We start from the raw sequence: 27,000 nt of genomic DNA, 5'->3' as shown, positions 1-27,000 counted from the left end.
TTACTGCTGCCAGAAGCGGGACAGGGGCTGCTTCTGGTTACTGCGAGTGCTATTTTCTGACTTCTTCAGGAGTACCATGATGTATTTAAGCACTTGTTTTGAGGCAAACAGAATGTACATGTGCTTACCGGGGAATAGGATCTTTTGGAATTGTGCACTTGGATGTATTTCCTTCTTCCAGTCATCCAGGAGACTCGGGGGAATGAAGTCATCATCCTTGCCTCCTAACACGGTAAGACTGCACTGGAGCTTGTGTGTGTGTAAATGGCGATACTTCTTGCATATTAGGATCGCAGCTTCAATGCTTGGAATGAGAGCATTTCTCCGACGGACGTTGCTCAATGTGGACGGCTCAAAGAAACTGAATTTGAAAGGGAAGCCATTTGTTGTCGGAGATCTCGATGAACCCACATAGTTGTTGACGATGCGCTGCATCTTGCGATAGGTATGACCGTTTTGCTTCAGATCATCCGGGCGGGGATATTCCAGAGTTGGCGAGAACCATGAGCTGACGAAGATGTGGGCGGGAGAAACGTTGTAGTTGTCCCTAAGGTAATGTGCTAGCTCAAATGCGATGAGTCCTCCTATACTATGTCCAAAGAATACAAAGTGACCTCGTATAAGTGTTGGTAAAATCACTTCAGCAAGATTCAAGACAATTTCTTTAAGATTCTGAAGTGGCTTTTCTTGTTCTCGACGTTCCCATCCAGGCATTTGAACTGTGATCATCTGGATGTTGCGGTCAGTTAGCTGGTCCCTCCATGTGGAAAACATAGTCGGACCTTCCCCAACAGAAGGGAAGCATATCATTTGAGCTGATGGTGTCTCAATGTTTTCATCCACATCAAGCCACAACTCCCCTTCCAAACCCTGGGTCGGGTTGATTATTGTCTCTTCTTCTCCATTCAAATCGTCTGACATAATGCGTGTATAGATGGCTTCCGTCAGGCTTTTGAGGGTTAACGTGTCATTAAGAAAGGAAATTGCACTCAGTGTGACGCCAAATTGGTCATGAATGAAATTACTCAGATCTGTAGACAAGTGAGAGTCAAGTCCGAGAGATATGACTGTTGTTTCGTGGGAAATGTCCCCTCTGAAACCAAGCGTGTCGGACAGATTTGCAGTCAAAGCAGTTCCGATTAAGGATTTGCCTTCCTCCGGACTTCCCTGTTTGATTTGCCTTACGATGTCGAGTTCGTCTTGTTGTCTCTTGGCCTCAGGTGGTACCAAGGACTTCAAGATGGAGAATAAACCATCGGGGTGTGAGAAGTGACAGGAGATCAAAGCATGGAATGCCTTCGCAAAATCCAATCCGTCAAGATAACCTGCTACGCCAATGACACTGTAATCAAAAGAAAGGATGCCTTCCATCACGTTGATGATTTCTGAAGGGGATAGACTGACAAACCCCAAGTTCTTCCACTTATCTATCAGGCCTTCTCTCGCTGCGAAACCCTCAGAATTAATTACACCAGGTAGCACTGATGTCGCGGGCAGCCCTAGGTTTCGTCTCATCGTGCAAAGCGACGAAAGAAACCTGTTAGCAGCACTGTAGTTTCCTTGCCCTCTGTTACCGATCAACTCTGCTACTGAAGACACCATTACGAAGTATTTCAATGGGAAGTTAAGCTTCGCAGTCAGCTGATGAAGGAGCAACGCACCATATCCTTTTGACATCATGACATCATCCCATATTTCCCTAGTCACATTATGCAGATAGGCGTCTCTGTATGCCGTTGCTGAATGAAAGATTCCCTCCAGTTCGTGTTCTCTGTCACCTTTGATAGCTAGTAGCGCCGTTTCAACGTCATGAGGCGAGCCGATGTCAACTGCCATGTGGGTAATTTGGACCCCAGTGTCCTGAAGAACTTTGAATCGTCTGGACGTTGCATCAGGCGGAGCGTTTCGGGACACAACGTAAATATGACGTGCCCCGCAACTTGCAAGCCACTCAACTAACGACAGACCAAAACCCTTTGACGCACCTGTCACAAGGTAGGAAGCTTCTGGATTGGCACTGAATGTGGCGTTTTCGAAGTTGAAAGAAGCCGGAATCGTGTCTTTATCGACACAAACGGTCACATTTTCTAGTGAAGCAGGCAGCTGGGACAAATTTGATATATGGGAAGAAAGACATGTTCGTTGTATTTGCAGTTCGCAGCTGTCCGGGATGTTGAACAAGTGGAGAAGTGTAGCTATGTCATCTTCGAATCCACAAAGGTGCCCAAAGTTACTGACACACACAACGAAGGAAACGTTGGGAGGAATATGCATCATCTTTTTTGCGCTCTTCATTTGTCCGCCTACCTGAATGACAGTTCCAAATGGGTGAAGTTTACTTGCAAGTAAAGTGAGAGTTTGTCTATCTGCTGGAATTTCCCCTGAGAGTATGAGCACATCCGCTGAATTATTTTGGAAGTGAGCATCAAGATTACCATCAGACACTTGAATGACATATTCATCGTCAAAGAAGTTTTCCTGTTCTGCAATTACAGAAATCGAGCTTGAGTAAACGTACACCTTGGCACCCTTCTCTAGAGCCATTTTTGCTGTCGCAAGACCAACACGATCACGCCCATCCTCGATGCAAACGATAACCATGCCCCTATCTGTCGACTTCAAGGCATTTTGAAGAGCTAGAAAACAAGGAAAGTATTCCTTGACGATATTGACAGCTCTGACAGGGGTGATATTGACAGGGACTGGTATCACGTCTGATGCTCGTGCATGAACAGAGATTGGCAAGTAATCGCCTGTGCGGAATCCGATCACGGTTTCGTTTTGTCCATTCTCACACTTTTCGTCACTTCTTTTTATGTCTCCCGCGAATAGGTATCCACATTTAATCGGATCATGCTCTAGTTGTTGGACACAAAACGCCGAGACTGTAACAAGGATTTCACCATCATGTGCATCATCAGTAGATTTTTCTGCGTGTTCTACAGCAAAACGCTTCGTAGTCATCATTTTGTTCAAGTTGATATGGCATTCGCTTGACTTTGTAGGAGCCTTGAAATTGGACGTGGACTGAACCTCGACTCGCTGAGCATGAACGTCGAATGGAAACCCAGTTTCATTGCTGTCACGCCTATCTGATTGTTTTTGTCGTAATGCTACATTGTTTTCCGCGGATGTTGGTGCTTTCATGAACTGAGAGAGCCACATTGCAGCTTCTTTATAGTCCTGTGAAGAAGGTAAATCAACAGTCATGACGTTGAATTCTGGATCTTCATGCATCATTGTCAGTGCGAGAGATGAAGTAGGGGCCATCAGGGGCTGAATTTGCTCACCTTCAATGACTAAATTGGCACCACGGGTGATAATCCACAGTTTAATTTGTGTTCGAGAACGGAGAGATGTTAGAACACGATATATACTCAACGGTCCTAGTGCTGCAATCTGTTGTGTATCTGAGAATTGATCTTTACCGATGATATCAATGGAATCATACTGCTGAACTTCGAGAGCTGAAAGCATGATAACATGATTTACTCCTTTCAGTGTTTGCACGAATTCTCTGAAATCTCGCTCAACGTCATCTGAACTCCATGGATCAAAGACTGAAATCTCATCAGCCTCCAAACGTTTGATTAGTTCTGGGCAGAGACCTGCCTTGTCTTTCACGATAACAACTGACCCAGAAATGCCCGATTTAACTTCTTTGACCGAAGCAAGATCTTTACTCCCTTCCACGGAGCTTGGGATCGGAATCCACTTCCTACTCCAGACTTGGACCTTTCCCACTGACTCATTGTCCACAGCTTCAAACATCACGTTTTGGAAGCGGGTGAACACTTGCTTGGTAGTTTCATCAGCTACAACCGCTTCTCCGTATGTGACTCCATCCGCATCGAAAATACTGATGTGCATTATCATTCTGCTTGGAGCTTTGCCCATGACATGAATCTTTTGCACAGAGCGCGGAACCTGAAATGGAGCTTTAAATGAAATGTTTTCCTGTAGTGCCCTTTCTTTCTGGCGAAATAATCCAGCGCCCCCAATCGCTTGGAAGATACAATCACAGAGAGCAGGATGGAAATTGAAGTGCTGGCAATCACGAAAGATAACTTCTGGCACGGAAACATACATAACTGCCTCCTTGTAGTCGTCACTAAAGTATACATTGCCAATGCCTCTGAACGCCTTACCTAGATGAAAACCACGTTGCCAAAGCTCGTCGTAGAATTCAACCTCATCAACCTTGCGAGGGTACTTTCTCTTAATGTCTTCCGATGACAGCCGCACACACTTGGAGACTTCTTGCAACGGTTGGATGGAACTACAAGCATCGCTTGAAACGTCTACTTCGGCCGAAGTATTCACATTCCAAGAATTGTCTGTGTATTTGAAGCTCTTCAAGGTGAAGAATGCCCTTTTCATGCCCGTTTCCAGACAGATTTCTATTTGTTGATTGTCTGGCGAGAAAAGGAATTTCTCAAATTGCAGATCCTTTAAAGTGATAAGGTCAATGTCAGGATAGATCTCTCTGGTGGCCGCCAACATAGTTTCTATGTAAACTGCTGCTGGAACAATGACAGCCCCTTGGAGCTTGTGATCACGGAGCCACGGCTGTGACACTTGTGAATACTGTACACGCCAGATTTTGGCAGACGTTCCATCGCGTAGGTGTGAGGCAAGGAGACGTTCTCCGAGCAGAATGTGACTTTTAACAGGGAACAGATAAAGCTCCTCCGTTTTCTGCGTTATACCTGAACACAGCACATGCTGCCATGGGTATGTCGGAAGTGATACCACCTCGTAGGGTGGATCTTGAAAGAGATGATTGTGCTCAATTGGGTAGCCTTCAACATGCAGTCTCGAGATCGACCGCAGAAGGTTGAGCACATCATTCGCATGGGTGTTTACATCCGCAGGTCTTTGCAGGGTTCCCGAAACTACCACGTTGTTGTTGCTGGCAGATGTTCTCACTGTATCTTTAATGGAAGAACATAAGACCGGATGCGGGCCAATCTCAAGGAAGTAGTTGTAACCATCACGTAGGAGCTTCTCGATGGCAACCATAAATCTGACAGGGGATCTAATGTTCATCCACCAATATGAGGCAGTGCTGATGTCGTTCTGGTGCAAGTACTTGGTTGTAACTGTAGACACAAGGGGCACCTTCGGTGTAGACTTGAGGTTATGTTTCCCTGGGGTGGAGTTCAGACATTTCATTTTGGCTAGGAAAGTTTTGCGCACCTTTTCCTGCTGGAAGCTGTGGAAGGCATTTTTGACTTTAAGCGTTATACATCGTCTTCCTTCGTCAAGAAGATCTCTGACAAAAGCATCAAGTGCATTTGTGTTTCCAGAGAGGACAATCTGCCTCGGACCGTTGATCGCTGCTACATCGATTTCATTTACATAGTTGCTGTTCTGTAGGCGTTCTTCAATTTCATCAACGTTATGTAAGATGGCCACCATTGTCCCTTGTCCGCTCGTTTTATTCAGCTGACACCCCCTCGTGTAGATGAGATGAATTGCTTCTTCAAGAGTCAAGTAGCCACCGGCATGGGCTGCAGCCACCTCACCGACGCTGTGACCCACGATTGCGTCGGGAGTAATTCCTCGGGTCCGGAAGAACTCTGTAAGGCCAATTTGAACAGCACAGAGGCAGGGCTGTGCGATGTCTGTAAGAATGATAAGAATAAAACAGAAACAATCTATCTAATTTTGATCCATTCACGACAGGTGCTGCAACTCCATATGCTCCTACAAGGGAAGTCGGCCTCAGATTCGTCCAGAAATCAAGATCTACAACGGAATGTATGGCTTCGGCAAAATATATCTTCCCTCCGTCTTCAAGCATTTTCGAAAAGAGAAAATAAGAACGTTAGAAAATGACAACGACAGTAACAAATTGAATATCCTGATCATAGATTGTGACGGTAAAAATACGTGTGTATCTAAAAACGCGATAACAGAAATATAAACAATTATACGAAAGGAACGACTGGCTAAAATTATGCAGAGTAAATACATATGGATATGGAAATAATGTCAAACGGATGGTACAATTCCGGTTGAGATGGGGCTTGAGGATTCCAACATATTTCTTTTGCGTGTGTGTGTGTGTGTGTGTGTGTGTGTGTGTGATATATATATATATATATATATATATATATATATATATATTATTTAATATTTAGGTTCATTTTTTAGGCCCGTTCTTCTAAAAGTGGAATGGGTCTGATATTGGTTGAGGTGAAAACGATCATTATGAGGTTTTGAAATCTAGAGGATTCGGTTGTTAATTTGTTTCTCATTTGGATAGACGAACCTGATTTTTCATGTTCCAATTAACAAACCTTTCGATTATCCTTCGGAGATTCCTATCATTTACTGAATAAAAAAGCTTCATGATTATACGAACCTTAAAGATAATAAAAAGTTTTGGTACCTCAAAAGTTTCCCTGAATTTCCTTGTCTTGGTTTGTGTTTCACGTTAAAGTACGTTGTCTGTGAGAATTACTCGCCCCAAAGTGCTCTCATGTCATAGTAATCATGCAATAATGTTTTCGTACCAGAGCTGTCGCCGTACAGCGTCGATAGATATTGTACGAAACCACTGACTGCGACCAGCAGCGTGCAGCCCATTGTACGCATAGCTAACTGCGACCAGCAGCCCCATACGCATAGCGTAATGGGGCTTCGCATTGTAGCATTCAGGATCATGGCAGAATTAGTATCGCGGGTAAATGTCAACTTACAATCCAAAAATTTCTTCGATTTGAAGACTTACCAATTAAGTTGAAGTATTGAAAACAGGCTTCGAACAACGTTTGGTTCTGCCAATAGTCCCTTTCTTTTCGAATTGATGACTGAATGTGACTCGGTCGAGAGGACCTTGGGAGAGCTACATACACTGACTACTACGGCCAGCGCATGCGCACACAAACATCTTATCCGTTGATGGATTTGAAATTTGTGCGCATGTGATGTGTTCGCATGCACTGGCTGTAGTATTCAGTGTACAGGTAGCTCTCCCAAGGTCCTCTCGGCCGAGTCTTATTCAGTCATCAATTCGAACAGAAAGGGACTATATGAAGAACCAAACGTTGCCCGAAGCCTGTTTTCAATACTTCACCTTAATTGGTAAGTCTTCAAATTGAAGAATTTTTGGGATTTTAAGTTGACATTTATCCTGCGATACTAAATCTGTCATGATCCTGAATGCTACAATGCGAAGCCCGATTACGCTATGCGTATTGGGCTGCTGGTCGCTATGCGTATGGGGCTGCTGGTCGCAGTTAATTGCATGATTACTAAGACATGAGAGCACTTTGGGGCGAGTAAGTCTCACAGTGTTAGTTATATTAAAGGTACTTTAACCTGAAACACAAACTAAGACAAGGAAATTCAAGGAAACTTTTGAGGTACCAAAACTTTTTATTATCTTTAATCAATTTTCGGATTGACAAACCGTATGAATAACGAGCCTCCGAAATGACGCGCTACAAAATGTCTGTTATTAACGAACCATGTATAATATCGAAGTCACAAACATCCATCCAAGTCATATGGACTACTGTGTCTTGTTATGACGAAATTTCGGAGTATCGAACTTTATATCATTTCTGACTAATATAAAAACACAAATTCTTCTCGGTAACAGTGTGTAGCACAAGGAGCAAACGCGGAGGGATTTCTTTCTATACACATTGAAACGTATTCGTTTGCCCTCCCCAGCTAAACTTCGTATTTCGATAACGGAGCACATTTCTTTTGTTTTTCTATGTCAATTCTTTGTTATATGTAGCTGTGACCATGTTCGTTATAAGCACATTTTGCATTGTAGACTTTAGATAACAAATTTAGGACGTGAATCTTTACTTCGTGATTACGAAATTTTAATACATATATCTGTTCTCAAGGATGGACTACGTCACTGAGACTACACGTACGTTTGTACGTTCATTTATGAGAGACGGAAAAAGTGTTTTCTTTGATTCCTCAGCGTGGGACGATAAACAAACTTTTATGATTGGGAATTGGTAATATGTACTTAGGATTTTGCAGAGGAGTTTGTTCTCGACATGAAATTGCTGTTTGTTGTGAATAGAATGCGTTTCCAACTCAAGAAGAACTGCATTGTTCAATATCTTGTCTGTTCCGAACGTCCGTGAGCTATATGCGAACCTCCGTGATGAAAACTATGCTATGTTTGTTGGGTTATAGAGACTGCCTAGATCAGCTACATCTTAAAAACGCATCTTATTGTTTTGGAGTAAGGATTAAAGTATGGGATAGTTAAATAAGAGGTCGAAATATTGAGTTTCTGTAAAATGCGCGTAAATTGGAAAAATTTTGTTAAATCATCAGTTGTCTACCATTAGGTACAGGTTAAGAGTACAAGCTTAATGTTCTGCAAACACATGCACATGTCCCTTAAGATATTTAGTTACGATTTTGAACTGAATCAGATTGTTGCAAGCTATGTTAAAGAATGTGTACAGTTCTGGGAGAGGTGTAGATTTAGCTTTTAACGTTTTGCGAGGTATTCAGAAACCACTCTATGAGATGTCAAAGGGCATGCAATTCTAGAGGGTATCAAAAGTTTATTTGATGAAAATCGGTTTTGATATGGATGAGATATCAAAAAACAAGGTCAAACAAAGAGATCCTAATAAAGTTGTGGCATGTCGCTTTTTATTATTAGCACTTTTTGGGATATCTCAGCCATTTGAAAACCAATTTTCATCAAATAAACGTTGAATCATCCTTAGTATTACATGCTCATTCATATTTCATAAGAGGCCTTTCATTATCTCACTTAGGAAAGTTCAAAACAAGAATCCCTACCTCAACCAGTACTGTACAGTCCCTTTAAATGGTATTAAAATGTATGTGCAGTACCATTCCTCACGGACGTTCGTTGCTCTGAACATGGTTAACTTCCGCGGTGAATAAAAACTTTTTTCCCCTGGGAAAATACTAGTATAATTGGGTTCATATTAAAGCTTGAATTATACTCTTTCAGGTAAGATAAATGATTTGGAGAATTTCCTACTTTTTTAAACTTTGCGTTGTTTTGGCTCAATTGTACATCGTTCAAAATTCTGACCCATAATACACACACACATAGACATACACACACTGACTGTCTTGTGACCGTACATCATTAAACCATCAAAAAGTCGCTCGCCCTGATTTTACCTGAGAATTCAAATAGGTAAAAAGAGTCAACCTATAGTCAATCTTAAAGTGTTTTTTTTTTTCTAAAAGAATACTTCTTCTACGTTGTTCTTAAGTTTGAGATAATCAAAGCACGGGAAAGTGTGTTCTTAGCAACTTTTCCAGAACACTTTTATGAAGAATAGCGTGATTATGTAGGGTTTAAAGATCCCTTTCCATTTCGTAAATGTCCTTTACACACTCTTCATTCCCAACTCTAATGATTTTGAATACAAATGAGATGATGTCACTGATTTTAAAGTTTGTATTACTAATGGATGAAATGTCTTAAAGTTTGCTGTTTGAAAATCTGCCCTTGACAACTAAAAACAAAAAAAAAAAAAAACATGCCTAACGATTTTTCGTTGCTTGTGCGATGGGGGGTCGCATGTATTCTTCAAATACAAGGTGGTACAAAAAACATTTCCTACATTTGATCCTTACCTAGTTCAAAAACTATTATATCACTCAGATAACACTGACATTGATATGAGCAATAGCGGAATAATGTACACTTTTGTTGGAGGCAGTTTTAAAATGATAGCGTAATTCAGTTTCATAAAATCAAACATCAATTTTTCAGTTAGGTTTCAGATTTTGCTCTATATTCAACCCTCTGTACGAAACTCTAACTTTGCACAGAAGTCAACTGGTGTGTATGGGAGTGTGTAGTTGACACCCAGACAATGATCCTGGACAATGACCAGGATTTGAATGCTCCATTATTTATTCATGGGGAATTCCACTGTCACAGCTAGTCATTATTAATTCTGAAATGTGGTGTATGCAAGCACATGGAAACATGTGATTACTTTTTTCATGTGCATGCATTTCACCCTTTGCTAGGAATTCAGACTAGCAGTGCTAAGGGCAATCCATCATGAATAATTAGTAAGCATTCATGTGCCTTGGAGCAGAGCTCTGAACAGGTGGTATCCGTGTACATCGATCATTGTCATTGTATTACACACTCACATACACATCATTAGTTCCTGTGTAAAGTTCAGATTTGTACAGACGGTTAAAATTTGAAAAAAAAATCTGGAACCTAACTTTGAAATTAATCATGGATTTCATGAAACTGATATAGGTTTCCATATTCAAATCACCTCCAACTAAATTGTACACTATTCAGCTATTACTCATATCAATGGCAGTTTTATGTGATATAGTTTTCGAGCTACTAAGCATCAAAAGTGGGATTATGTTTTTGTAACACCTAGTACTTGAGAGCAACTCTGTCGAAAAACGACACCTGCACAGCAGAAATATGAATCAAGATTAATTTTGGAAACAGCAGCGATCGATAGACTGAACAGGGTGGGGACGAGCAACACCAAATTTGACATAAGGCTCCTTCTCTACAAGTCACAAGTGATCTTCATCCTACTAAATGGATGGGAGATGTGAACACTGAACGCAGAGGCAAAGATGGGAATGCAGGTTATTGAGACCATGTGCATGCGGAAATTACTCCGCATTTCCTACAGGGAGCACAAGACAAACAAGTATGTGGTCATAGACCTTGTTGGGCCCCATGAACTCCTACTTTACTGTGATTGTCAAACGACGGAAAATGGCATGGCTTTGGCCACCTTGCCCGTCACAACATTCTCTCCCGAGTCACCTGACAGGAAACTGTTAAAGGATGGTGCAGACGAGGACGGTGGAAGAAAAGAAAGATTAAAGATGTGACCCATATGATTTGGTTCTACAAAAATTACTACAGGCCAAAAAGATCCCCAAATATGCATATCCTATACTAAAATCTGTGGAAGTGCCTTGAAATAAACTTGAATTTGGGAAATAAGTTGTTTGATATCAATACTGATGCAGACGGATGACCTAATATCCCTGTTCGCAATTTCAAATGCACTGTGGAAACTCAGATGAAATATTTTACTTTAAAGTCGGACGATCGTCATCCCTAATGGCACGTAAACTCCCGAACGACCGAAATTTGTGCATGCAATTTCGCAATGCCAGACTCGGTGCTATATCCATAAACGTGTGGGACAACTAGTGCTGTATCACCCCTAAATGTGATATCAACGCTTAATGTAATATCGACCCTAAATGTAATACATTTCAACGCTAAATGTAATAATCGAGTCAACCCTAAATGTTACACATTTTAACCCTAAATGTAAAAACCGGAGACAACCCTAAATGTAATACATGTCAACCCTTAATGTAATATCGACCCTAAATGTAACACTTTTTAACCCTAAATGTAATATCGACCCTAAATGTAATACATCTAAACCCTAAATGTAAAATCGACCCTAAATGTACTATACCTTAACCCTAAATGTAATACCAACCCTAAATGTAATATCGAGCGTAAATGTAATACATCTTAACGCTAACTGTAATATCGACCCTAAATGTAATATGTCTTAACGCTAAATGTAATCATAATCCTAAATGTAATTCAAGTCAACCCTATATAAATGTGATACATTTTGACGCTTGATGTAATTACGACCCTAAATTTAAAAACCTCATTATCGAGAGTGTAACCAACGCAGAATATCGGGCAAAAGGTCAGGGGGTATATGAAGGGGATATGACGCAACTTTTTATTACACTCTTGAAAGAGCAGCAATAGTTCCTAAGATTTGTTTTTGTTGTTTACCCAGGTAAAAGTCACACAGTCTTATCAATTCCTTCGTTTGCTGTAAAGTTAATTAGGTCCATTTGACATAGTTTTTTTTTAATCTATACCTTTATCATACAATCACATAAACATGTCGTATTCCAATCTTCATTCAGTGTTCATGATTGTTTACAGTTTTGATGAAAAAGAAAAAAATGGGCAAATTTTTTTTTTGCAAAGAAATTCTGAATATAAGTAATATTGCAAGGAAAAAAAACATATACCTACTGATGAAACGGGATGATAGAGGGGGGAGATTGAGAAAATTAGAAATTAGACAGATTTAGAAAGATTTCGCAAATTTTCTATGAACCATCATTATCTATGTAATGTTTCAATGACGAAATATCTGTCACACATTGATATGGCAGCAAATGACTGTCCCAAATATTAGCCTCATGACATTGTTCACTACTCCTGGCAATCACTTCTATACTTAGTGACACGAAACTGGGATAATTGGTAGTGGGGAGGGTACACGAAATAAACTAAAATATGCTAGTAAAGCAAAAGGAAATAGATGTCTTTTTTATCATCTTTGAGTCATCATTTGTATATTGACTTTCCTATAATATATGAAAGCAGGAGTAAGGCAAACTGACTTAACTTTTGCCTATTTTTTTTTCTTTTTCAACAAAACTCTAAGCAATCATGAACACTAAATAAAAATGGAATACAAAATGTTTGTGTGATTGTATGATAAAGGTAGTAGATTTAAGAACTATGTCACATGGACCTAATCAACTTAGCAGCAAACAATGGATTTAATAAGACTGTGTGATTTTTACCTGGGTAAACAACAAAAACAAGTCTAAGCAACTATTGCCGTTCTTTCAAGAGTGCGAGAGAAAGTTGCGTCATATCCTCTTCGTATACCCCCTGACCTTTTGCCCAATATTCTGCGTGCTTTCTATAATGAGGTGTATTACATTTAAGGTCGTAATTACATTAAGCGTTATAATGTATTACATTTAATAGGGTTGACATGAATTACATTTAGCGTTAAGATGTATTACATCAGGGTTGTTATTACATTTAGCGTTAAGATATATTACATTTAGGGTCAATATTACATTTAGCGTTAAGATGTATTACATTAATTAGGGTCGATATTACATTTAGGGTTGAAATGTATTACATTTGGGGTTGTTATTACATTTAGGGTTAAGGTGTATTACATTTAGGGTCGATATTACATTTAGGGTTAAGATGTATTGCATTTAGGGTCGATATTACATTAAGGGTTAAACAGTATTACATTTAGGGTCGATGTTGCATTTAGGGTTGACATGTATTGCACTTCGGGTTGTTATTACATTTAGGGTTGACATGTATTACATTAAGGGCTGTCTCCGGTTATTGCATTTAGGGTTAAGGTGTATTACATTTAGGGTCGATATTACATTTAGCGTTGATATTACATTTAGGGATGATACAAATGCTGCCACTGAGACACGTGAGTGTGTGTGTGTGTGTGTGTGTGTGTGCGTGTGTGTGTACGCATCATAGACAAACATTGTGACCGCGAGCTGCGTTGTTTGGAGGAAAGAGGCCACAAGACGCGTGGCTCTTTTGGCCTCTCTTCATGCGCATACGCACTGAGAGATCTCGTGGCTCGGACAGCCATTTTGGATCAGGAGATTTCTAGTCTTATAGGGCTCACACCCATAAATATTTCCCCATAGGGACGTGTGTTAAAAATCAAATTTCAAAAAATTCTGTAAAATAGCTGGGAGAAATGAGGTGTTTCAGCTTCACTAACCTGGATAAGTTAGATGTACCCTTTCATCCATCAAAATCTCAGGGTGGATAATTCAGTTCAAATTCTGTTCAGGGGTCCGAAAAGCCAGACTACGAGTTCTTGTCACTCAAAAAGTCACCCATTTTCCGTACACGTACCCAATGAAATATAGTCCCCTCAAATTCCACCAGAAAAGCTTTCATCTTCTAACCAAAATGCAATTTGTAGAGGAATTCATACTCAATATCTACAGCTATTCAGTTTTTTGCCAAACTACATCATTGATTTTTAATTAATTTTTTTTCTTCATTTATTTTGGTATCTTTGGTACGAATTTGTGAAGGGGTTTCGGACATTCCATTGTATTTACGGGTGTGAGCCCTAATACCCGTTTAGAGTCCCACCAAACACGGCAAAACCTCTAGAGGTTGTGCCGTGTTCATGCCAGACGATGGGGACTCTAAACGGTCTTGGCACAAAGCATCTATCACGAGTCTGGAGTGAGTCCGGCGTGAGTCTGGGATGAATGTTGTGCTAGACAGCCCAGAACGCGAGTCTAGCACAACCTCTAGAGGTTGTGCTGTGTTCACGGCAGACGAGGTAGTCCATGGGCCATGCCAGATATTGGTACCACCTGAGATGGCAAAACCTTTTTGGTGTCATTTTGTTTGTCAGGCATAGATATGCTTATCAAGCTATGATAGCATTTCCAAATGAGTAGCTTAGTCATCCTAATAACTGAATTTCTAACCAATTTGATCTCGTTGTTATATTCCCATACTTCTGAATCGAAACTAACCGCTATACAAAGAAGACAACTGTCTTCTGTATGTTCACAGGTGTTCTGTTGTAAACGCGGTGCGCTTAGTCTTTATTCAAGGCAGCGAAGGGAATATCAAAAGGTTATGATGTCCACAGCGCGTCGTCTTTATTCAAGACGGCGAAGGGAATATCCAAAGCTTATACATGTAATACAGTGTATATCCCTTTATCTAAAACAAAAACAACAACAACAACAACAAAAGCAATTCCTCGTGAATTTTACCGTATTTTTCAATTATTTATCATTTGCCGGTGAAAACGCTACGGTGAAAACGCTAATACCACGCCAATGTTTCTTTATTTCCATCCAACAATGAAAGATAATGCAAAAAACAATGTATCGGTACACTACAATACACTATGATAAATAATATTGTAAATAAACAGAGTGATTTTTGTTCAAAACTGATGTATTTGTTGAAAGTGTAGTATAAATACAGCATAGACAATCCCTTTTATCAGAAACTTTAGATATGATAACGGTACATTGTTTTAGATAAAGACTAGCGCACTGCGTGACAGCTGTGGACATCATAACCCTTTGGATATTCCCTTCGCTGCCTTGAATAAAGACTAAGCACACCGCGTTTACAACAGAACACCTGTTGAAATACAGAAGACAGTGCTCTTCTTGGTATAGCGGTTAGTTTTGATTCAGAAGTATAGGGATAATAAAAACGAGACCAAATTGGTTAAAGATTCATTTATTATGACTAAGCTACTCATTTGGAAATGATACCATAGCTTGTTAAGCATATCTATGTCCGACAAACAAAATGACAACAAAAAGGTTTTGCCACCTCAGGTGGTACCAATAATCCATTTTTCGGGTCTTGGCCTATGGACTACGGGGACTCTAAACGGTCTTGGCACAAACACGGCGTACTGTACTCCTTTTACAAAATGCGCCCTCCGCGGATTACGTCGCCGCCTTTAACGAAGTTGCCACTTTTGCCAAAGGCTAAGGCCGATCAGGTAAACTTGCTACTTCTCTTGTTGAAAAAAGGTGTTAATATTCTGAAAAGGAAATTAGTATGAGAAGACGGTCTGAAAACCAGACTAGCGTGAGCACTTCCAGTGACCAGCACTGTTTGTGGTGGGAAAATGCCCTTCCACTGGTTTCCACAGTAATGTATATGGACCTCACTCTAGACAACAGGGGGACTCTAAACTTGGGGTCTCTCTTACCACCCACACAGTTTGTTTAAAAAATGCCTAGTTGTTATCTATAGCATGTCCTCTAGAAGTTTTCCCAGACAGGCGGACTCTAAACGGGGCATAAGTGTTGTTCGCTGACCCATTGAGCCAGCGCTATTCTCATTCGGTGTCACTACAATTGATACAGAATGGGGGAGGCAGCGTGTTGCGTTTGTCTCCGTGCCGCACTAACCACTCACCACGATTGTAAGGCTTTAATGTACTTCCTAAAGCCATTGCTACAAATGATTTCTTATCCAAAATTGGGAGGTCTGACACTTCCTTATGCAGTGTTTGCAGTAGGGAAGAGGATTCCCTTCAGTACGTTTTAGTTTATTGTGAAAGCGTTGCTTTCATCTGGTCCATTTTAGAGAGATCACTTAAGATCCAATCTAACAGAGACTAAATTTTATCAGATTTTGAAACAAGAATGGAGTGAACCATTCTCAACCTCACTCCTCTTGTATCAATTTTTTTTCTTTTTTCATATGTCACTGTAAATTCCAAAAGGTTAATCCTTCTTTCCCTTCACTGCTCTCTGTTATTCGTGTGAAACTACAATAAAAAACAGAAAAGAAAAACAAAACAGAATATAACACTGCCTTTAAAGATTGTAATCCTGACATCTATGCAACAAGTTCATGTTTAATGTGTAGTGACTTGCTTGATTGTATCAATTCATAAGGCATGTGTTGTTTTGTTCTTGTTTGTATGTTATGCTGTTTCTTTAATGAAGACATTAAAAAAAAACTATCAATCATATGAATAAATGAACCGGAATGACAATGCCGGATCTCACCAGAACAGCTGCCTACCGGACAGCTTGCGGATTAAAGAAGGAATATATTTTCCTCATAGTACCCCCCACGATCCCATTGCTCATGGGATAGATTGATCAATTGACATACTTATATGATTATGTAGATAAACTCAACATATAGACCATGTAAAACAAACAAACAGCAACAAAAAAAAAATCAAATTTTGAAGTATAAAAGTCAGTGCGATAAAACTGCTATAGAGAGTTTATCATGAGACTCACGAACAAAATGGTGATTAGCGGTATGGGAGGTGTTAGGGAAATCTAGATAGTCATTGCTTGTCGTGAAGTTTATAAACCCCATTGCAACATTCAGCACACAAGAAAGTTTATCTCATTGTACTCAATTTGTTTCTCATGTGTAGTCTTTGTGTGTGTATGTGTGTGTGTGTGTGTGTGTTTTGCTAAGATAAAACACACACAGTTTTGAAAAACTACATTTCCATTCAATGTTGAAGTTTTTTTAGTGTGATGGAAGGTCATATCCATGTAGTCACCTAAATAATCACATATTCATATAATATATGAATGAAACTATATGAAACTATATCATAGTTTCATCTGTAAACGACAAAAACAGTAGCTCCTCTTAATCAAAATATCGTGCTCTTTAAACGAAAAGATATCGAGCAAAAAAAAACCAATTGTTTTCGCATTGAAAGAAAAGAAGAAGAAGAGAACAAAAGACAAAAGGTTGAATTACGCGTGAGTGACAGACAATAATGGTGAAATTTCAAACGTCATAAGAGTCATTTTACGGTTTGTTTGAAATGTGATTTTCACACATTTTCTTATGTATGTATAAGTGCTGTAATTGTTAATTCATTTTACCTCTTTTGAAGCCCTCACACATATCCTGACTCTTTTCACGCATTTCTGATCGGTTGAGCACAGCCGTAGGGAGAAAATGACTAAATGTTCAACCCCTATTAAATTGCAAAATCCATTCATTTCTATTTGGAAAAGTTATTAAGATATTGCTGTCAACATTTATCGTGAACGTACGAGGTATCCATTGCGTCGTGGCTTTATAGATGAAGCAAGAAAAGCAAAAATGTACATGCTTTATTCAAAAACACTTGATCGATTTTAATGTCTGTAGGTTTTCCCGCCCAGTTTCATCAGATTTGCAACAACAATAATAACAATATCGTTCGTTCATATCCTACATGAAAACCCAATAAATTCAACTCGACTCTAACTGGGGTCATTTTAGAAAAGCTATCATTTTTTGTTGTTGTTGCCTTAAAATTCGGAATTTCAAAACAAGCTTAAAGTGTTGCTGCTAGAAAAAAAAAAATCCTTTAAAGCAGAATCACTTTTTACTGTTGTAAGTCATTATTTCTATTACCTCTGTTCTCATCATAATCGTTTATTGTCTCAGAATACATTGCTCGTGGTATAGCTCGGTGAGCTCATGCAAGTCACTCCCACCAAATAATAATAATACATTAATTTTGACCCTTCAACTCATCTTCCTTCGCCCCTTTTCCCGATCTCCTTTAACAGTATCTTTCTGTCAATTCTCCTACGCTTACACGTTTCTTTACATGTCTTTAAAGAGAGCTGCCTGTTGGTTTATTTGAGAGTGAGTGTGTGTAAGTGTGTTTGGTAATTATTTAATATTATTAGCTAGTTTGCCTAGTTTGTGTTATTTCAGGGGATTACTTGTTCATGAAGAGACTGCAAACTGGAAGCCTTTCTTTTTAGCAGTCCCTCTATTGGTACAAGATTAGTGTCATAGAGTATTGTCATAAAAGAGTATTGTCATAAAAGTCACAACATCCATTGCACTTCAGTAACAGTCGTTTTGCCTTATAACTGCATTGTACTGTGTAGTTGTTGTTGATTTTATTGGTAATTGTATGTGGTCTAATGTTCTGTCGCAAATGCATGTGTGATTGAACAATAATGTGTTAAAAGTGACACTGACGATACCTGGTATTAATTCTTTCAATAAAAAGCATGGATTGTACGGCTCTAAGAGGATTGAGCAGGGGCATGTTCTTTTTTGTTTTTATTAGGATTTTTTTTTGCTAACTCAAACAAAAACAAAAGCAAAACAAAACAAAAACAAACAAACAACAAAACACACGCGTAGGTGCAAGGGGATCAAAAGATTTAAGATATTAAAAGAACACATAAACACACATCACAAATAGATTTGCCTGAATCTCTGTTCAGAGACCTCTAAATACGTCTCTTGAACAACTCTTGAACGACTTTTGAAGAGATGAATTTGCATGACGTGATAAATTGTTTATATTATTCATATCCAAAAGTTTATCATAGTCAACAAACTGAACAATATACCTCCTAAATTGTTCAGAAAAAACAATGCAATGTTTGCGTTGTACACAATGCATATGCGAAGCATATGAACGTCATGTCAAATTTTTTTTTCGGAAGTTATCTTTTCATCAAAATTAGTAAAGATATATTGCAATGATATTGCACCCGTTACATACCAAGAAAGATCTGTTGAATATTGATTTAATCCCAAATATATGGGATTGCTACAAATGAATATGTCTGTCTTTGTATTTAACCTCTTCATATTATGTTATGATATAAAATGAAGAGAAAGAGGAAGGTGTATTTTTTTAACTTACCAGTTTCATTCATTTTCTTTTGGTCTTCTTCTGCCGTCAACATATGTGTCAGCGACCACTTCGCCCCGCACTTAGTGAGAATTTTTTCAATGTTCTGTTGGAAGAAACACAAGAATATATCAAGGCTTTAGGGACTTTTTGAATCCTTTAAAATGATTTCGTGTTTAGATTAAAATGTGCTTTTCTCATTATGCCAAAAATCGAGTTTGGACAGTAAAGAAAAAATAATCACAAGTACCTTGATGACTTCGGTGAACTTTGAATCTTCTGCCATGAGGCGACGTGCCATGCCCCACCACTGAGCTCCCATGCCAGAGTAGACAAAAACCAGCCGATGAACAGAATGTTTTCCTTGTGTCGCACGTCCAGTCGTGACAGTAGGGATGATTTTAGCCTCTTGGCTGAGTGTGAGCTGGATCTGCTTTTTGGCATCTCTCGGAGAAGTAGCGATGATACACATACGGTGCTCAAGATGTGTAGAGCGCACACTCGCAGTATACAAGGCGTTTTTGTAGAACACCATGTCGTCTCGTACAACTTCAGTCAAGAAGGTCTCCCAGTCCTGGAGATATTTCATGAGCGCATCCTTGGTGGCTGCGGAGAGAAATAAGATGGCCGGACTTTCTGTTACGCTGTCTTTAGGCATTTGATTTTTCTTGTAACCTTCCATGACAACATGGGCGTTTGCACCTCCGAAGCCAAATGCGCTGCATCCAACCAAACGTTTAGCTCCTTCTGGCCATGCTGTCAGTTCTGTCGGCACACGGATGTTTAGTTTAACGTAGTCGACGTCATCGTTCCAGGATACGAAGTGGACCTGTTTGGGAATCTGTTCGTGTTGCAAGCACAGAGCGAGCTTGATGACACCAGCTATTCCGGCCGCTGCCTCAGTGTGCCCATAATTTGTCTTTACAGAACTAACGTACAGGGGATACTGATCAGACGAACGCTTTAACCCCATAACTTCTCCGATTGCATTGGCTTCGATTGTGTCTCCAACCTTAGTGCCGGTACCATGTGCTTCAAGAACAGTTATATCTGCTGGATTAACCTTAGCGTCATCATATGCCTTTTCAAGAAGGGCAACCTGCGCATCGTAGTTTGGACGTGCAATGCCCGATGTGCGACCGTCGTTACCTAATGCGCCTCCTCGAATGACAGCATAGATTCTATCTTCATCCTCGATGGCCCGTTGTAGAGACTTAAGAACAATGGCGCCCACACCTTCCCCACGAGCAAATCCGTCAGCTGACTTGTCGAAGGTCTTACTCTTGCCGTCATGTGAAACTACGTCACTTTGACAGAAGGCGACACTTGCCATTGGGCTTAGACTGAGGTTCACTCCACCCGCAATAGCCATATCACACTGCCCTTTTCTCAGACCGTCACAAGCAAGAAGAACGGAATACAAGGACGAAGAACATGCTGTATTTATCGTCAGGCTTGGTCCATGAAAGTCATACTCGTATGAGATCCTGTTGGATGTCATACATGAGTTTGTGCCCGTATTTGTATACGAGTTAATGTTGTCACCCGGGAGTGATACCAGCATGGCATAGTCATTCGCAGTCACACCCACATAGACCCCTGTGTTTGATCCACGCACAGACTGAGCGCAGATTCCTGCATCTTGCAAGGTCTCCCAGACTACCTCAAGGAGAAGCCTGGTCTGTGGATCCATGTGGTTTGCCTCGTCTGTAAAAGAGGAACGCATCCAAGATTTAGTCCATAATAGATTACGTAGTATGAATTATGCAGCGTTTAACAAAAAAAAAAAAAAAAAAACTGGCTTGAACGATTAGCTTGATTGTACTTTCTGTTCTTCCTATTTCATCAATAAACAGATGTGAAAGGAGAGTTGTATGTGCTATTTTTACTTAAATACACACATCTCAACTGACGCAATTACGTACATATTCAGAATGCTGCGCCTATTCAAATTCGCAAAGACTAGGCCATCACGAACAGTAAGATTACAACACCCATTATGCGGTGTACGCGATGTTCGTAGTGTAAAATGTATGGAGAACTGTTTTAAATGATGAAGACAGAAAATCGATATGACGTTGTTTTTTTTTTTCTTCTGATTTTTCTCCCGTCGTAAGCCTTGAATATAAATTTGAATAATAATGTATCATAGAAATGTATTGCATTCGTCTTTGATAGAAACAAAAATATCGGGCGAAATTCTGTTCGTAATAGATAATTGAGCACAGTTTGTTTGTTGTTTTTTTGTTTAGTTTTTCATCGTTATAAACATTAACATAAATCTGCAATCAGTGTATCAATGGTCATGATAATGTCCGGAAAGCTGACACTTTGATCAATTCATTTCCGGCACTTTCCGATATTTCTGCTGAGTACTATGACGGCACTGTGAATTGAATGGCAGCATGTTGTATACCATTTAAAAGGAAATTTTATCTTCTTTCAAATGACATATAACTTGTTTATTTTGTGTTCATTGCTTGCTAATTAGGAGCGATTGTTTGGAGGAAAGTCTGCGTGTCAGCGTGTGAGTGCAAATAGTGCTTGGCCACTGCGGTGTTTGTCTTAATACGCAAGCGCGTTGGCCCGATATGATTAAGTCTTGCGTAACGGGCGTTTGACTAAAAACTTTCTGTGCCAATGCGCAAATGTGCACAATTTTACACAGAAGACGTATGGATAGGTAATTAACGTGGCACGGAGAGGGTTGAAAAGCATTAATGTGTTTACACGTTATAATGTCCCCTTCGTTCTCGAACGCGATCGCAGGAATATGTACAACATGTATACAAGGTTTGTTTCGCGCTACAACTTGCAGCTGCATCAATGTGGAACCGTAGCAGGAATCGATATTCGTGGCCGAGAAAAAAGATCGCACCACGCGTGAATGTCCATGTACTGTATCTAATAACACACTTCCGTGATTTCAAGCAACATGCATGATGCCTTCAGTCGATTGTAGTATAATTATGTGTAGGCCTATATCGTGCTTTTATACTGGGCATTCATTTCATTTCATTTCATCTTATTTCATTCTCCTTTTTCCAACAGAACACAACACAGTATGAATTAGGTTGTTATCACAATCGTATACACACAACTTGGAAATGATATCAAATGATACAATAATAAAGTTACATAATATGCATGTATACGCAAAATAATACAAGTCTATGTTTCAGTTGGAAAAAAAAGGAGAACCGAGAGGTCCACTAAAAAGCAAGCTTGTAGATTGTGAACCACTCAAGAAACTCTAACGAAATACTTTTTTGTATATGCTTAACACAAGTATAATTCAAACAAGACGGAACAAGACAGGAGACACACAATAACATGACACAACTAGACAGAAAGGTGGAAAATGGAAGGAAAGAATGAAGAAAGAGAATGCCTACACGCTGATCAAAGAAATGAAAGAGGGAATTGAAGAGATGATTTAAACAGCGGGTGGTTGCATACAGCCGTGTAAAGAATATGATGGCTATTTCATGAATTAATGAGTTCAGAGATTAATTGATTGATGGTTGGATGATGAACTCTGTGGTTGTTGGGACTTGGTTAATAAAAAACGAACATCAGAGAGGGTTTAACAGAAAGGATTTCAACTTACGCTTAAATGAATACAAAGAAGGAGAATTTTTTATTTCACAACTTAATGAATTCCAGAATCTAGGGCCTGTGTATATAAATGTATTCTGAGCCAATAATGTTAATAATATCAAAAGTCTCTGTACATGGAACATTAGTTGTAGGCCTACCTAACTTTACGAGATAAAGTAAAGAAAAAAAACATTGATATTGACTAGACGCTTTACTGCCCTGCACGCAGTCAGTATTTCCTGCGATTTGTTTGTTTGTTTGTTTGTTCATTTTCCATCTGAGAGATGGCTGGATAGCCAATAGTCAGCTATGCTAAGCTTGTCTTCCATGGGGTCCAGTTGGGTGTGAGGTGGGACCACTTCACCAGGTTTAAACACCCTGCTTTTTGCGATGAATGAATAAAGCGGGATCTTTTACGTGCATGAGTTGTTACTCTCTCATAGACGGGACCTCCATTTCATGTCCTATCCGAGGGACAGAGTGTTTGCCTCTTGCTAGAGGGGACGGTATGCTTGCACACAACATTGCTCAGTCCAGACTCGGGTTCGCACCCGGGCCGCGTGATCGTGAGGCAGACGCGCTACCGAGTGAGCCAACTCACCGCCATGGGGTATTCTATAATTGCATTGTGAGCTTACGTGAAGGGCTCAATGGAAAAACTGTAAGCTGTAGCATAAGCTGGCGGCTGCAAACTTCACGGCAAGACCAAGCGGTGATTAATTTCCGAGTAGACGGTATCAATAAAAAGATTCCAAATAAAAAGATGGCAGAATCGTCGCGAATCGAATATAAAATCACCCTTTCTCGACGTCAGCGCGAATAATTCCCATATAACAGTATCCTAGGCCCAGCGGGACGCGCACACACAAAAAAGCTGAACCTTTTCCTGGCTAATCAATATGTACTGCCAAGTTTTAGGGATTAGTGTCAGTCTTATATCTTTCTCATTAAGCTTTAAGATGAAATTGACAAAATGTCTCGTGAGTATGAAAGGAAAAGAAATATTGCAATATCAAGTGCATAAGTAAGATAGTTCTTTTTCAGACAATGTCATTCTTTGGTGTAAAGGTTTTGCGTCGCTTTATCGTGTACCAGACTGACAGAAATGAAATTGAATTAATAGATGAAGGATGGTGGAGAAATATCTTCTAAATGGCATGCATATCACACTTACATCGATAAAGATTATTTATTGACGATATCAAAAATCTCTGTATATGAAACATTAGTTGTATGTAGGCCTACCTAACTTTACGAAATAAAGTAAAGAAAAAAACAACATTGATATTGACTACACGCTTTACTATTGAAAGACGCTGATAGGGTAATGAGGGTCACCCGTTTGTATGGGTTGTATGAAAATAAATTGATTGAAATAAGAATTGAAATTCAGCTGGCCAATGGGATCCAATAGACAGGATGAGCCAAACATCTCAAGAGTTAAACTTAATCAGCTTTGCACATGAAGTATCAAAAGACGGACAAGTTTATCCTAAGCCTGAGAAAGTAACAAGAGGAGAATAATATTACGTGCTTGTTTGAAATAAACAACAACAGTAACAACAACAACAAAACAACAACAACAACAACGAATACCTGGAGGCATTTTGAAAAATTGCCTATCAAAGAGCTCTGGGTTCTCGGTGAGATATCCGCAGCACACATTGTACATCTTTCCAGGACGCTTTTCACCAGAAAAGAGGAAAAATGACTCATCAAAGCGACCAGGAGGGACGGATGCTGTGCAGTCGACCCCCTTGGCCAGAGTGTCCCAAAATCTGTAGACGCCATTGGCACCGTTAGCGAACCGACATCCGATTCCTACGATGGCGACTTTGTCCTCTATCGGCATCGAAGAGTCGGTGGCAAAGTCCATGACGCTCGCGTGTTTCCTGGTGTACATACAAGATATCCAGCTGTTTGAATAGTGCACAACGTTAAGGATTAGATTAAAAGCGACCTGCCTGGGATATTCATAATGTTTCCTTACTCTTATTGTCACTGTAGATTAGACATATCAATGTGTAGACCAGACGACGCGTCTGAAACCATTCTGACTTCACTTTATTTCCTTTATACTTTATTTCTTCACAAATCAAAACATGTAGAAAACATTTCTAGATTACTACCTTCCCACAGGCAAATGACAGGCAGGTAAGTGCAAGAAAAAACACACACACACACAATGTACTATGACAACACAATTGACAGTGACACAAATATACATACATTTACAAACATATACATTATATCAGCTGTTTCAGGAACATTAACCTAACACCAAAAAAGAAAAAAAAAGAAAAATCACTCATTCAAAGTACACTGAAAAACCAAAGTACACTACCAATTAAGTTATTCATTAAATCCACTCAATATTTTACAGACAATATCTATGAAGAGCTTGCTTCCAAAAGACGCTAAATTCATCATTTTTCAATGGATTTAGCGCCTTTTGAAAGTACGCTCTTCATATAGGAAATAGAAGACAATTTGTTACAATCAAAGACAATTATGCAGTAATATGAGAAGTAGAATGTGACTTTCCACAGGGAAGTTTATTAGGGCCACTATCATTTATTGTCTATCATACAAATGATTTTTGCCAGGCATCTAAAGTACTTTCTTTTTTCCGCTCTGCTGACGATACCAATGCATTTCTTGGTGTTTATTTTTTCTTTGTTCAAAAAGACACATTTTCGCGTAATATAGGCGTTAGAATGAAATTGTATATCCCTCAGAAATCATTACGTATGTTATATTTGTCATTGATATTGCCTTATCTAAATTAAGGTGTTTTAGTTTTGCGCAACACTCACCAGAACCTACTAGATAGAGTGTCCCTTCTGCAAAAGAAAGCTCTCATCTGTTTTCCTTCCATATCCTCCCATACAATGTGCTCTTTGCTTCTAACAGGCTGTTACGAATTAAAGATTTGTTTTTATCAACTTTTGGACAACCTATGTACATGTACACCAACAACTCACTACCGTCCATTTTCGATTTTATGTTTCTATTAAAGAAATTAATCATTTAATGAGTATTCCACTCCACGTTCCAATGAATTTCATTTACCTCTTTGGTATTTACGATCTTTGGTATTAAAGCACACACTTAAGCACACACTTATCTATTCTATTGAATTTTTTGAATGAGAGAAAGAAAAGCCCCCTCCATTTATTCATTCAAAAGGAGATTAAAGTCCCTTCTATTACAATTTCATGATCCCACATAACTGATTTAGCCTGTGGGCTTATATTGATTCCTTTTCGAAGAGCTTGCATTACAGATAATTTTCTGCCATGTACTTTTTTTCGTCCCTGTTAACCCGAGACCCTTCGGGTGGGATTTCACGGAGCACGCGAACGATTTGCGAAGGACGCGAATGACAAAATCCAACATTCGGAAAAGTTTTTCTCCGAATGTGTTCCGACAATGAAGCCGAAAACTATTGTTGCGCAATTTGTGCGAAGTTTCCACGACGTTTGTGCGAATGTCGTGTGTATCATTGCTAAAGTACAGCATGTTACGTACACGAAGAACACGCGACGGAAATGCGAACAACGAAAAATTTCCAATAATCATGGGGAGAAAATGTACCCAAGGAGAGGTGGAAGCTGTCTTGAGTTGATTTTTTTTTCTTTCCTCTATTTCTCCTTTCGTTTTCTCTCATTTCTCTATCGTGTGCTTGCCTACATTCTTTTTCCTGACCTATCTCCACTAGTAAAGCATTTGATTTTTTTTTCAGTTCCTCCAACACATAATCTCTATAGTTCAAATGAAATTTTACATACTTAAGATTAATTTTAAGTGTATTCTGCGATTTTTTTTTGTATATCAAACATTTCTTTCTCTTTGCTAGTCTTTAATTTCTTTTGTTACTATAGTTGTTAATAATTCTTTGATGTTTAGATGTAGGCTACGATTTTTATCTGTAGAAAACGTATAAGTCATACATCCCCCAAACGTGCGCTAAACGTTCGCGAGAATGTCTCAAAAGGTACGCGAACAGTTTGCGATTACGTCGTAAAATGATCGGAAAAACTTCGCAGATTTCGCGTAACATACGCGAGACATTCTCAAAAGTTTCGGAGTCTGTTTGGGGTTTCACGAACATTTTGCGAACATCGCGCGTGTCTTGCGAAGGTCTTGCGCAAATGACGAGGCTTTGAAGACACTTTCGAGAACAATTCCCGAGCAAATCACGACCAAGTGTGTGGAAAAGGTTCGCCAAAAATTTCAAACTTTTTTGAAATTCTCGCCGAAGTAAAAACGACATTCGCGAACAATTGACGACGCTTCCGAACCCTCACGTTCGTTTGGCGAACTTTTGCAGACTAAAATACGAATGCTGCATTTTGCCATTCGCGTCCTTCGCAAATCATTCGCGTGC

At 39.5% G+C, this 27,000-nt stretch overlaps 1 protein-coding gene across 1 annotated transcript; it reads right to left on the bottom strand.

Moving 5' to 3' along the window:
• Positions 1-24,513, bottom strand: LOC139716166 (phenolphthiocerol/phthiocerol polyketide synthase subunit C-like). The gene is made up of 4 exons (XM_071627726.1): positions 24,207-24,513; positions 19,261-20,717; positions 10,562-10,655; positions 1-5,627 (listed from the first exon to the last, which is right to left on the bottom strand). Exons 1-4 carry the CDS (start codon positions 24,511-24,513, stop codon positions 1-3), a joined length of 7,485 nt encoding a protein of 2,494 aa, XP_071483827.1.
• Positions 24,514-27,000: the final 2,487 nt, after the last annotated feature.

The sequence above is a fragment of the Diadema antillarum genome, unplaced genomic scaffold, assembly GCF_040938485.1.
Source record: "Diadema antillarum isolate AM-2024a unplaced genomic scaffold, OU_Dant_1.0 scf00000062, whole genome shotgun sequence".
In the NCBI taxonomy this organism is placed as follows: domain Eukaryota; kingdom Metazoa; phylum Echinodermata; class Echinoidea; order Diadematoida; family Diadematidae; genus Diadema; species Diadema antillarum.
This window is presented reverse-complemented; position numbering and strand designations above follow the sequence as displayed.

Coding starts and splice junctions, on each gene's coding strand:
- LOC139716166 (XM_071627726.1), bottom strand. CDS start 24,513: ATGTACACCAGGAAACACGCGAGCGTCATGGACTTTGCCACCGACTCT. Junction 20,718..24,206: donor ATTTTTCAAAATGCCTCCAG/GTATTCGTTGTT, acceptor CCTCTTTTACAG/ACGAGGCAAACCACATGGAT. Junction 10,656..19,260: donor AGTTCACCGAAGTCATCAAG/GTACTTGTGATT, acceptor TGCTCCCTGTAG/GAAATGCGGAGTAATTTCCG.